At 40.6% G+C, this 12,797-nt stretch overlaps 1 protein-coding gene across 3 annotated transcripts; it reads right to left on the reverse strand.

Moving 5' to 3' along the window:
• Window positions 1-676: 676 nt before the first annotated feature.
• Window positions 677-12,297, reverse strand: LOC139470261 (uncharacterized). 3 transcript variants are annotated; one of them, XM_071252606.1, is made up of 9 exons: window positions 12,233-12,297; window positions 10,407-10,459; window positions 9,689-9,763; window positions 8,356-8,412; window positions 6,872-6,949; window positions 6,284-6,355; window positions 5,486-5,787; window positions 3,771-3,875; window positions 677-1,494 (listed from the first exon to the last, which is right to left on the reverse strand). In XM_071252606.1, exons 2-9 carry the CDS (start codon window positions 10,429-10,431, stop codon window positions 970-972), a joined length of 1,239 nt encoding a protein of 412 aa, XP_071108707.1. In that variant the 5' UTR covers window positions 10,432-10,459; window positions 12,233-12,297; the 3' UTR covers window positions 677-969. The 3 variants fall into 3 exon arrangements, with proteins under 3 accessions (XP_071108707.1, XP_071108708.1, XP_071108709.1); XM_071252607.1 differs by lacking the exon at window positions 6,284-6,355; XM_071252608.1 differs by lacking the exons at window positions 6,284-6,355; window positions 6,872-6,949.
• Window positions 12,298-12,797: the final 500 nt, after the last annotated feature.

Consider the following 12,797-nt stretch of genomic DNA (forward strand, 5'->3'; position numbering starts at 1 on the left):
TAGTAAACGACCGTTTTTGAACGAAGGTGCAACAGAATAACTCTTTACCTTGGCTCCGTCTCTACATGTCAGTAGTTGGCGCAGCGCGCATAGATCCGGGAACCAGACCGGAAGCGACAGTTTGGACCGTCGCTTATATCATATCAAAAGGAGAGTTATTGCCCTTTGGAACAAAAAGATCGCCCATTGATTGCTACGTTTAGATTGAAATATTTTGTATATAAATACCAGTAAATGAAAATTGGTAAAATGCATGTGTAACTGATATTGTTCGTGGCTGTTACTGTGAAGGGGGTTGAGGCAGTGTAACGCAATTGTCCTCCTGAGACCTGGGTAGAATCCGTCAAATAAAACTCAATGTCTTCTTCTATTTTTGGGTTGGTTGGCTAGGGTGGTAGTAATGTAATGTGTGATCGTTATTAAACTTACTGCTGTAGGTCGAGGTCGACCACGAACCGCAAAAGGGCAACTGAATGGATCGGGTGGTCAGGCTAGATCGCAGTCGGCTGCCTGGAAGGAATATTTCTGAATGTGGCGTTAAACAATATCAAAAACAATAAAAAGAGATCCACATCTTTTGAGAACATTTCAATTTCTAGAATCAGCAATCATTCCACATATTAAAGAAGTATTTATACACTCTTCTTTCCCAATGTAAAGGGAGAGCTTTGTCGTCCAGTATATTGTAGTAAGTGAGTATAGTTTTACGCCGCTTTTAGCAATACTCCAGCAATATCCCAGCAAGGAACACCAGAAATGGGCTCCACACATTGTAACCATGTGGGGAATCAAACCCGGGTCTTCGGCGTGACGAGCGAACACTTTAACCACTAGGTTACTCCACCGCTTCTTCCAGTATATTGTAGTGCTAGAAGTGCTTGTTCTGTCTCCAACGGGCATTTGACCTTTTCCTAATTTACAATGTCTAACTACAGCTTTGAAGCCGTGTGGTACTTTTGTGTTGACGGTTTACTTTTTACTGGGCGTGGTCCTGTGGAGGTCTTTAAGGTACAAGAGTCCTTTCTTCCTAGATACATGTGCATATTTCTTTTTCGGGATTTGCACAGAATCTATATTCCTTCTGAACATCTGTAGAAGAATCAAATTTATGGCTGACTGATCATATCGGTGACATTTCCCATACTTCCTGGTGCGAAATGAACACGAAAGTAATTGTTTTGCCCCTGGATGACACATACAGTTTGGGTCCACGGCGCACGCCACCCATGGGTCCATTATCAGACGTCTTGTAAATGGCTGGTTGCGTAACATTATAAAACCGCTTTCAGATTCGTGGTAAACTGAAAAGTGGCATGGTTCAGTGTTGAAGTAAGAAAACATGTGCTTTGAACAATGTTGTGCAAATGGGTATGGCCATGGTGACATAAGCACACCTGTTTCTTTCAGCAAGTTGAACATTTCTCGGGGATTTCCTTTGTCGAATCTTGAAGAGGCGTCCAGCCAAACTGTGTACTCAGCATTGTCAAAATGAGCCTGAAAATATAGTTACATAAAACTTACTTATCTACTGATATGATTATATAACGCAGAGATTTAATATTTCTTAATAAATGTACCCTCGACAACACCGCCACAGGGTAACAAGTCCCCAGCTCAGTATGCTTGTAGTAAGAGCGCTGGTCAGGCTTTTCTATTGTTGTCACTGGCTTGTAGTAATAATAAATGGTCCCAGTAAATGCTTGCAAAGTATAATATAAGTTGTAACAGGATCACGACGGGTACATAGGGTCCTATAGTTCCCGCGTTAGGGTTTGGATAACCCCGTGTACCCCGAGTTATCCCGCTGCAACGAATTTATCTTACCGACATGTTTTACAATGACGCTTCAAAAGAATTAAAACACAATTAATATCGACAGAAAACAGCTGTTCTGTTGAGCTTAGGTTAACTTGTGCCATGCCACATGTCTTTCAATGACTCAGAAAGCGTGCGCCTTTTTGCTTCGAAGCAGGGTATCAAACACCAGAGTAAGGAATCAGATGTCATTGCCAGAGAAGAATCACTCTCGAATAGCTAACGAAACAGATTCCAATGGGAGTGAAAGGCAAAATAGTCAAAATTGATGTTGGCAAAACAGGGTAGGCATGACCTACTCTACTTGCAGCACCCGCCATTACCACAATCTTCATTAATATGTAAGATATTCATTTCTAGGATAATGTAGGTGTTGACATATGTTTCATTACAGTTTGTTAAATTCCTGGTAAGAAGCTCTGATTTCATTGGTTAATCTTTATCACGTGATTAAACAATGAACTAAACACTGAGGAAGCAACAGAAAACTGGCACGAAAAGGTTTGTTCAAACAACGTGACTTAACACTGAACTCGAAAACTCAGTGGACACATGATCACTAATTGACCTGTCAGGTAGTCAATATTTGACTTCGTCTGTCAGAAAACAACACGACGTCTGCGAGTGGCAATGTACTGCAATGTTACTGTAGAAGATCGAGACTGAATTGTAATTCTTATAAAATAACGTAAATAATAGGTGAAATTAAGAACTTTAAAATTTAATTTCGGTATAACAAAACACTGATTACCCGTGGCAGAGTCATTATGCAAAAACAAGGATCCTAAGACCTGAACCCCTTGTCTTTGCACAATGAACTCTCCAAAAGTAGTCATTTGTATGGTAAAGTTCCTTCACTTTGCAAACACAATAATGTCACCACTGGCGCAACATATGGATAAGTGTAACGGCAGGTTAAGAAGCCATTTGAACATGCTTCCTCAATAACATGAAACTCTGCAGAGGTTCCAAAGAAGCCAAAATGCATCCACATTCTTGGACATGGTATTGTTGTCCTTAAATAACTAAACCATGATCGGTTAATACCATACGCCTAAGTGTGTCCTCAGTTTAGTACAGGAACATTTTTGTTTACTGTTCCCGCGGTTTGAGTGTTTCCCAAAATTCAAATATCGACCAATCAGAGAGTTGATCATACCTCGATTCTGTGCGGGTCTGATGTAGGCCAGTTGTGCCCAGTTGGCTTCAAGGTGGCAAGTCAACAGCTTTCGGTTGATATCATTCCATAGCAATAAAGAATTGGGAGGTATCATGTATTGGAATGGATAGAATACTCACCCTATACAAGGCAGATATGAAGTGTTTATGCATGATTTGCTATTTTACTTTAGGAACAGCGACACAAGGCGAGCGGTGCTGTACGGTGTGTCTGGCCTTGTGTAAAGGTATAACTGGAACGTGCATCTCTGACACTCGTGATATTAATTGATGTAGACATATTTAAGCAACGACACAAGGGCCTGAGAGTCACCCCTAATGTCACAGTGAGTGAGTGAATACAGTTTAATTCCGCAGTGACCCATCTCTGTCACGGCGGAAGGCCCCAACAACAGACTTGTCACATTTACATGTTATCATATAGAAAATGGAACGCATGTTTACATGTTATCATATAGAAAATGGAACCCGGGTCTTAGCTGCCACGACTTTAATAAAGTATATTTAAAACGTCAATGCAAGAGAATGGGTAATCGTGATTATCCGATGGTACAAATTCAATTTGGCATAAAAAGCAAAATAGCTAGGACAATTATATGAACGGTCCACTGAAAATCAGTAATGACACCCATTGTTCGCGAAAAGGGTCGAAATCTCCGCGAAATCTTGGAAAGTATTCCACCTATTATCAAAGCTTGTCTGTGAGTGTAAATACCAATACTAACAGAGGAATAACCCAGTGTGTGCCTGGGAGACATGTATGTCTATGACTTTACCTGCATAACGATTGGCTTCCACGTGTAACACTTCAAGTAGGAAAACCGATCAGGCAGCAAATCAAACGGGTAGCGTTTTATTACAGCCCTTCCATATTTCTCCAGCTGAAAATATTTCATATAAAAATGAACATCAATTTGCTTGAATTAATAATTTGTAAATAAGTGTCCAACTCTTCTTTGTGAGTATATTTTCTATATTTGGCTTTATTCAAAACAAATACAAAATGATCAAATATTAAAGTTTGATTACTATAGAGAAATGAAAAAAATCGGTCACAATTTACTTTTTGCTTTAGATTTTCCATTTAGACGTATGGGGACAGAAGATAAATCATACATATTTAACTGTATTGATTAGCATGACTTGTTACTACTGTGGTTTCCTCTTTGCAGATAATATAACTGTTATAACAAAAATCACATTTGCTGTAGCTACAACTGCTACAACTAATACTACTTCTACTATTTCTACAACTGTTAGACCTGCCAACAACACTACTACTTCAAATACTTAATTCATATAAGTGCAATAATCTTGAACCTGACGTCAAACCCCATTTCACCTCACCTCACTTCGGTGACTGTCGGAAACTATGAAAGACATCTTTATGAAACTTGATACACACATTCACCATATTGTATAGATGTGCCTCTTACTTTTTATGATTCCCCCGAATATTTCTTTTATTTTACATGAATTTTATTAGTTTGGACATAGCACTGAACTGAATGAAAGCAGTGGGTTAACTTTCATTTCCGGGACAGAACTTGATAAGTGTTGTTGTTTTTTGTTTATATAGATATCCTATAGTACACACATTCACCACATTATGTAGATGTGCCTTTGGTATATACGATTCCCCAAATTATTTTGTTGTTATATTATTTTTATAAATTTAGACTTGAATAGAAGCAATCTTATTAATTTTACCTCACTTCTGGTGTTAACGTCTTAAGTATGACTTCGATCTATAAGCTTCTTGTAATTTCATAAATATACTCTTTCACATCAGAACTTTATTCGCTTGATTTCCGACCCAACTTCAGTCCTTGATCATTCAGCATCAAATGAAGGGCAGAAGATATCTTTGACATCACGGGATAGACACGTGATGAATGAGTGAGTGAGTGAGTTGGGTTTAACGCCGCTTAATACACTATTCCAGTTATATCACGGTGTGTCAGCTTAATGTGGGAGGAAAGCCCAAAGTGATGCAGGACGTTTACCACTTCGGTGAAACCCACGAGCACGGGTATGGTGCTGACAAACCTAGAAACATAAGCGGGGCGAACCGGGATTCAAACCCACAATCATAGGTTTATGGCGTGCCCAAGAGACGCAACAATCACGGCGCCTTAGACGACTGGGCCACCCGTGCCCTCTAGACACGTGATGAAACGAACGCGAAGCCAAATAAAAAAGTGAGACAAGCTATCACGAAAAACAAAGAAATTAGCTGCCGCAGAAAAGCGTGAATTGTACGAATATAATGGTGTTGCAACCAACACTACCTTTCTAATCTATCACCACTAGTTAGTTCTACATACTACGATTTATAGCACTACTGTTACTACATTTGAAACACGTCTACTTTTATACATACTACAACTACAACTTCCTTAAACTATAACTACTGATTCAATTGGTTTCAATTTAGCTCACTTAGTTGCATTTTTTCTACCATCGATTTTCTTATGAAATAGTTGCTTACCAGTTTGACCTGACTTCTGTACAGCCCCATGTCGTAATAATAGAAGGAGTAGTTGCTCAAATGAGGGAAAATGTATTTGTCCAGAGTCATGATCATCTCCTGGGATTCATCAAAGTGATCCGCTGACGCTGCCGTGACAAAAGCATATTTCCTCCTCTCCTGTATGTTGAAAACATCCTTTATCCTTCCTAGTGCCCCCTCTTTGAGTTTGGTTACAGGTGTAAGAATATTGCGGATGTTTTCTTGGCAGTCAGCCGCCGGAAGTGGGTGTTTGCAGGCAGCTGTGTCATTGCACATGTCCACTGACAAGAAAAGTACGTATTATCGCATTTTAATAATAGAAAGGGAGAACGTGTGTGTGTGTGTGTGTGTTTATCATTACAGTAAACTACGTTTATAACGAAAACACTTATAACGAACTTACCGATACAGCGAACTTATTTTTAGTCCCGTGATTTGTTGCATGTATGCAGTATATATGCTTACAACGAACTACGGATATAACTAACTTAAATGAATGGTCCCTTTGAGTTCGTTATAACCGTACTTTACTGTACTTTGTATATGTGTAGGTTAGACAGAGATACAGACAGACGGACAGACGGACGGACAGACAGACAGACAGACAGACGGACGGACAGACGGACGGACATACACACAGCTAGAGCTGAGCAGTGACTTAAACTTGAACACAATTAAAAGATTTAGGACGTTCATATCTTGAAAAGTGTACAGACAATCGTAATTCTTTGCATTTGGCAGGAGGAAGTATTAGAGCACAACACGTGTTATTCTTACGTGCTTTTTTCTCTTTGCCTGTGCATCGTGGAAAGGGGCGTAACTCGGACCAAATATGTTTCTTCTTCAGGGCTGACTCACAAAGAGAAAACATTATAACAAAGAAAATATGACCAACAGGCATGCAACTAAACGAAACAGTGTTTAGAAAGCAACCATTGAATTACACTTCAAAGCTTACAACTGTTCTGGTGAATTTACACATGATTGAGATGTTTCTTAACACGACTATGAACAGTATTCCAGTTATATCATGGCATATCAGCTTGATGGGTGAGGAAAGCCCAACGTGATGCAGGTATTAGACGTTTACCACTTTATTTTAACACGACAACGGGAACTGTGCTGTAAACCTAATGATCATGATCAGGGCGAATTAGATATTCAAACCCAAGACAGTGGGGTCATGGCACGCCCAAGGGATGCAACTCTGTACTTTGAACTTATGGTATCAATCATAAGTTTTGAAATCTTTACTAGTAACGTTTTGGGAAAAGATTGATTTCTTTTGTTTTGACTTATCTATTTATGGGAATTAATCAAATCATTGTCTATTTATTTCTTAGTTATGAAATTATGGAATCTTACTTGCTACTTTCTCCCGAAAAATGTCAACTAACTGGTTGACCTCGGTTTCGTAGTTGGTACTCGACACAAGCTGCTTGTCTGGAATCGTATTAAAAAACACTATTAAAGCATTTTATGAATATACACTACATTGCAAAAGTTCAGCTGCAAAATTGAAATAATAAACGAAGAAGTTGCGGACAGTCCGCGGGAAAATACCCCGCGGATATCTATGGATTTCTGCGAAAGCTAATATATTGTGTCATGGCCCTAATAAAGAGTTTTATGGTACTATCACCTCGTTAACGTGTGACCATGGCAGTACTTTCTAAGTAAATACAAAACACCAACACCAGAGAATATTCAGTCTCGATTATCTGCCGAAATAGAAACCTATGACATAACAAGCAAACTGCTGGTGAAAATTGTGTTTAAATAGATCACTGAAATTCAGTGCTGGCACCGTCACATCGCAAGCATAGTAAGCATGTCCTGCTCTATCAGTAAACACGATACGTCACCGCCAGAGAACAATTAGTCCCAACGATGGGCAGAAACAGATTCCAATGGACCCAAAAGGCAAACATTATATCAGTGAAGACACCAGGTGTTCGCGAATAGGGTAAACATGTCATATAATGTGCATCAAAAAGTAAGATTATGTCTCGACGACGCACAGCAGCATTCCTGTCATACGACGGTGGCCTGCTAACAATAGATTCTCGATCAATGTGAGTGAGAGAGTTAACATTTTACATTTCATCGGCTGTATTGCAGCAATATCGCGATGAGGACAAGTTAATTAATAATTATGATTAAATACCTATCGACAAGTAAGTATCACAGGTAAAGTATACAACTACCCAGATCAAAATTTAAACATATTTTTTCAATAAATTATTTAATATTAATTACAACCATGCTATTGACCACTAGCAACGTTTCTCGCGTACTGTACAGGGTATTACAGTCAAGTATTAGAATAAGACAGACGGACAATAAGAAAGCTAAAACGGTGTCCACGTCAGTGCCGGCAATTGGGAATGTTGATGAACTAAAATTGATCTTAATTTCTTTTTAAAAGATTATATGAAAAGGTGAGGTGAGGTGAGGTGAAATGGTGTTTAACGTCTCGTCCAAGATTATTGCACTTATATAGCGACTTCATGTACGTGTATGTGTGTGTGGCTGCTTGTACTAGTCCGGACTGATGCCGATTTATAGTGCTAGCTCACTGAGATACCATGCCGCAGTTCAACATGAATACCCCACTCAGACACAGTATACTGACTCCGAGCCGACCAGTCCTTGTTTTTGCCCCTTAATGCCGAGCGCCAGACAGGGTAACAACAAGTACCATCTTTTAACGTCTTTTGGTATGACGCGGCTGGGGATCGAAACCTGGACCTTCCGGGGACATTTTGTACTGTTTGATTAGACATGTTATATATTGACATAGTAGATGGCATTCGGCAAAACCTAGGCACGAGTAACAAAACTTTTACCCTTTAGTTTCCTTCTTTGCATCACTGCTGTATGTTCAGTGTCCCTGTGCTCACATTCTGAAAACAAAAACAGAAGACAATTTTAGTTCACTTATTCATATTTGAGAGATCACTCATACATTCCCATTGTAAAATGACAGCCAAAGACATAAGGTTTCGAAAGCAAAATCTAACGCCCCAAACACTAAAAACATTGCACATTGCACTCCGGGGCATGCTTTATTGAGAGGTAGTTAATACGTTCAATATGTCTCAGCGTGTGATTTGAAGAACAAGTTCCCACAGAGATAAAATGATCGGCCCCGCACAGGGGCCCTAGGTCAACCAGGATTGGTTAATCAGAAACCAGACTTTACCAAATTAAGCCCAAACAGCCAATCAAAGCGCCGTTCACTGGCCGCAGGTGGCCGGATTTCAAGTTCCTGCCAAGACGATTAGAAATCTTTACAAGCAGCTGGGGGCGGTCGGGTAGCCTAGTGGTTAAAGCGTTCGCTCGTCACGCCGAAGACCCGGGTTCGATTCCCGACATGGGTACAATGTGTGAAGCCCATTTCTGGTGTCCCCCGCCGTGATATTGCTGGAATATTGCTAAAAGCGACGTAAAACCATACTCACTCACTCACTACAAGCAGCTGATCTGCATCTACCAAGGTTTGTACCACCGTTACCAGATCGACACACTCTAGCCAGACATAATAAGTTTTCAGAGCATAAAACTGAGAAATCGAAGATACTATTTACTCTGGTCTTTATGAATAGGCGTGGTCGTGTCTGGAGGCGTCCTTACGAACGTCATGCGAGCATCAATCTAAGGCAAATGTCTGTAATGATATAGGGATGGAAAGGGTCCACTTGACTGTACTACCAAGACATCATACTGGCGCCAATAGTTGTGTCGTGTGCGCGCCATCTTGGTCTTTCAAAACGATAATGCCTATGCCAACAGTGCACGTGTCGCAACTGATTACCTCCAGCAGAAAAAAAACATGACAAGAATGCAATGGCCAGCCATGAGTTCTGACCTTTTCCCCATACATGATTGGGAGATGTGTACGCCGACGTCAATGGCCTCCCTTAACCTCTTGTTAACCGAACTGGGTCAGGCGCTTCATGAGGAGTGGACGGGAACCCCGAACATTGTCACTGGGATTGATTCGGACCATGCCACGCCGTATCAACGAATGTTTGACCAATCATAGGGGCACTGTTCATGATTGATCAAGTCATATCAAACGTTCATTGTTATAAACAAACCCCTGTCGTCTTTCTTGGTTGTCTGCACCATTACCATACAATACCAACATGTTCTATCGATTCGTCATTTATCACTTACCCTGCACATTCGTGTTTCTTCGTAAACGCTTTAAATAGCCAACAACATACACCAGACCAAGTAGTGCCCCGGAAACTGAAGCACAACAAAATACTGTCGAGTGAGGCGATTTGTTCATACAGATGAAAACAACAAGTCAAGTGTTCACCTGAACAAACACATGCAATGACAAGTCAAGTGTTCACCTGAACAAATACATGCAATGACAAGTTAAGTATTCACCTGAACAAACACATGCAATGGCAAGTCATATGTTCATCTGAACCAACACGGAACCATATGGTCCTCCATGTTTGGAAAACTTATATTTACTACAATCTTAAATGTTGTTACCTTGATCAAACATCGTTTGGGCAAGAGCCGTATAACGCTCCCTGAAATCTACTTAGAAACAGTTTGTACCTCATGATTCTAAGTTGTGAAATGTAGACACCATTGCAGTCGTTGGAATATTACTCGATATAAAGGGAAATATGACAACAGGAAAGTTGTTATCCCTCTTGTCATACATACTTGTCGATAGTATTTTGTCTCTCTCATTCTTTATGCACAGATCTAAATTTTGAGAATGTTTAGAATTTGTTTCCTTTTTTGTTTGTTTCTTATTTCAAGCCGGATCTTCATGACACGCATGAAGCAGATCAGGCGATTTCACTGTCACTCGTGTTCACCGTCACAATATGGTGTCTAGTGCTTTTTTTCTAGTATTTTTACATACCAATTACAATCCTATGAAGCTTCATCCGGAGTTTCCTATTTTATCAGATGAGTCTGAAAAACGCAGTTTGATCGTAAACATGAAACAGGAAACAATTCTTTAAAGACATTCAAGAAAACTTCATACTTATTTTTTTTTTCATACTGGTCTTTCAACTTCAAAGTGTGGATTTACATTATATTTTTATGTATGCTTCGTGTCATTACGATCACCATAAATATATATTATGGCATTCATCCTCGATTCTCCAACCATGTACCACAGTACATCATGTTGGCATGTGTTTATGTTTTTGTTTAATGGCACACTCAGAAATGTTCCAGCCATATGAAGACGGCCTTTAAACAATTGAGACAATCCAGTGGTCGATACTGTGAGCATGATACCATGACAGGCTATTTCACTGACCACCCTATCCATTTGGTCGCCGCGTACGACCAGCATAGGCTCTGAGGGACGTTGTCTAACCCGGAATCCATTTACGATTCTGATTCTGCAGTGATAAACTGTAAACTGTGCTGTATTACTTCCTCCTGCCACATGTAAAGAATTACCATGGCCTGTACAATTTTCAAGACATGAATGTCCTAAATCATTTAATTTTGTTCATGTTTTGTCACCTCTCCCCACGCCCCTCTCTCTCTCCCTCACTCTCTTCCTCTCTCTTACTTACTTCCCCCCCCCCTCTCTATGACCTACTCTCTCTCACTCTCTCTCTCTCTCTCTCTCTCTCTCTCTCTCTCTCTCTCTGACCTACGCATACACAAACCAATGATACATTTCCGTGATATGTCTCGTTTTATGTAGCGTTATCGTAGCCACGAGCGTCTCTCCAGTTCAGTAACTTCTTTGTGTGCGTGGCTGACAAGCCCCTGCAGTTCAGCAGTGCGTGTAGAGCAAACAATAACAGGCTGCCGTCTATGTAGCTCTATAAAACGTTGTCAGTGAAAAGAGTGTATTTAACATTCATAGAAAGATGTCTCTGTTACTCCAAACTTCAGCCTAACTTCAGCTTTGTCGAGGCTACTTAGTGAATGATATATACATGTGGGTCGACAATAACATTGTGATTGTGTTTCTTCTGAAATGTTCTGTCCGACGGAAGAACAATGAATTGACAATCCTGGACCTCTGTCTTATGCTGCAGGCGGTGGGGACGTGAGGACGTCAAGTACCCGGCGCATACCCGGCGCAGACCCGGCGCATACCCGGCTGGGTAGCAACACCCCTAAGTTCAGGGGGTCTCTGTACTGTAACCAACATGGCGGTGGGGCCGCAAAGGGCATATTTTTAGTAGTAATTAAAAACTTAAAATAAATTTCAAATGTATCCGAATGTAACGTTCACAAAGCCAGCCGTTCTAAATAACACAGGAATCGCGGGTGAGTTACTTGTTGTAAATACGTGCTTGTACAACTACAGATATATAATCCTAAAACGGACATCCAAACAAATCACTTGGCAGGACAGACCTGGATAATTTGTAGACGATTTCATGGATACTGGGATCAACAAAGTATGTAAACCTCCTTGATGAATGTTTTAGAGAAACGTTTCATAGAACGTCTGTGTTCAATGACTCCACGCCCCGTGCAGATCCGGGTAAGCATACATCTTTAGCAACCCATGCTCGTCGTAAGGCGACTAACGGAATTGGGTGTCTGGGTCGCTGACTAAGTTGAGGCATGTCATTGTATCCCAATTGCATAGATCGACCATGTTTATCACTGGACCAGATTCGATTACTACCGTCATATAGCTGGAATATTACCGAGAGCGACGTAAAACAACAATCAAATCAAAATGTAATTTGTATCAACACTCACCTATCTGAAAACACTCAGCAACTACGCAGTCTGGACTTGTTGAGTGGAGGGGAGAGTTACTGTGTGTGAACGTATGAAGATAACCGACTACCGTCCCAGCAGGGAGTCTGTATGGACTGCGGAGTCGCACAAATGGATTGGGTAGTCAACCGTTATGTATGTAATGTATGTATAACGGGTGTAAATCGTGTAACCTTGGTAATTGGTATGTCTATTGTACCATGGGACCCTGGCCTTCAAGTACCGAAATAAAGTTGCATGTCCCATGTCTCATGTCTCATGTCTCATATAGCTGGGATGTGCTGTCTGGTAAGGTGGTTTATCCTACACCGTGTCTCATGTCTCATATAGCTGGGATGTGCTGTCTGGTTAGGTGGTTTATCCTACACCATGTCTCATGTCTCATGTCTCATATAGCTGGGATGTGCTGTCTGGTTAGGTGGTTTATCCTACACCATGTCTCATGTCTCATATAGCTGGGATGTGCTGTCTGCTTAGGTGGTTTATCCTACACCATGTCTCATGTCTCATATAGCTGGGATGTGCTGCCTGGTTAGGTGGTTTA

Source organism: Haliotis cracherodii, unplaced genomic scaffold (genome assembly GCF_022045235.1).
Source record: "Haliotis cracherodii isolate W230 unplaced genomic scaffold, xgHalCrac1.p SCAF_20, whole genome shotgun sequence".
Classification (NCBI taxonomy): Eukaryota; Metazoa; Mollusca; class Gastropoda; order Lepetellida; family Haliotidae; genus Haliotis; species Haliotis cracherodii.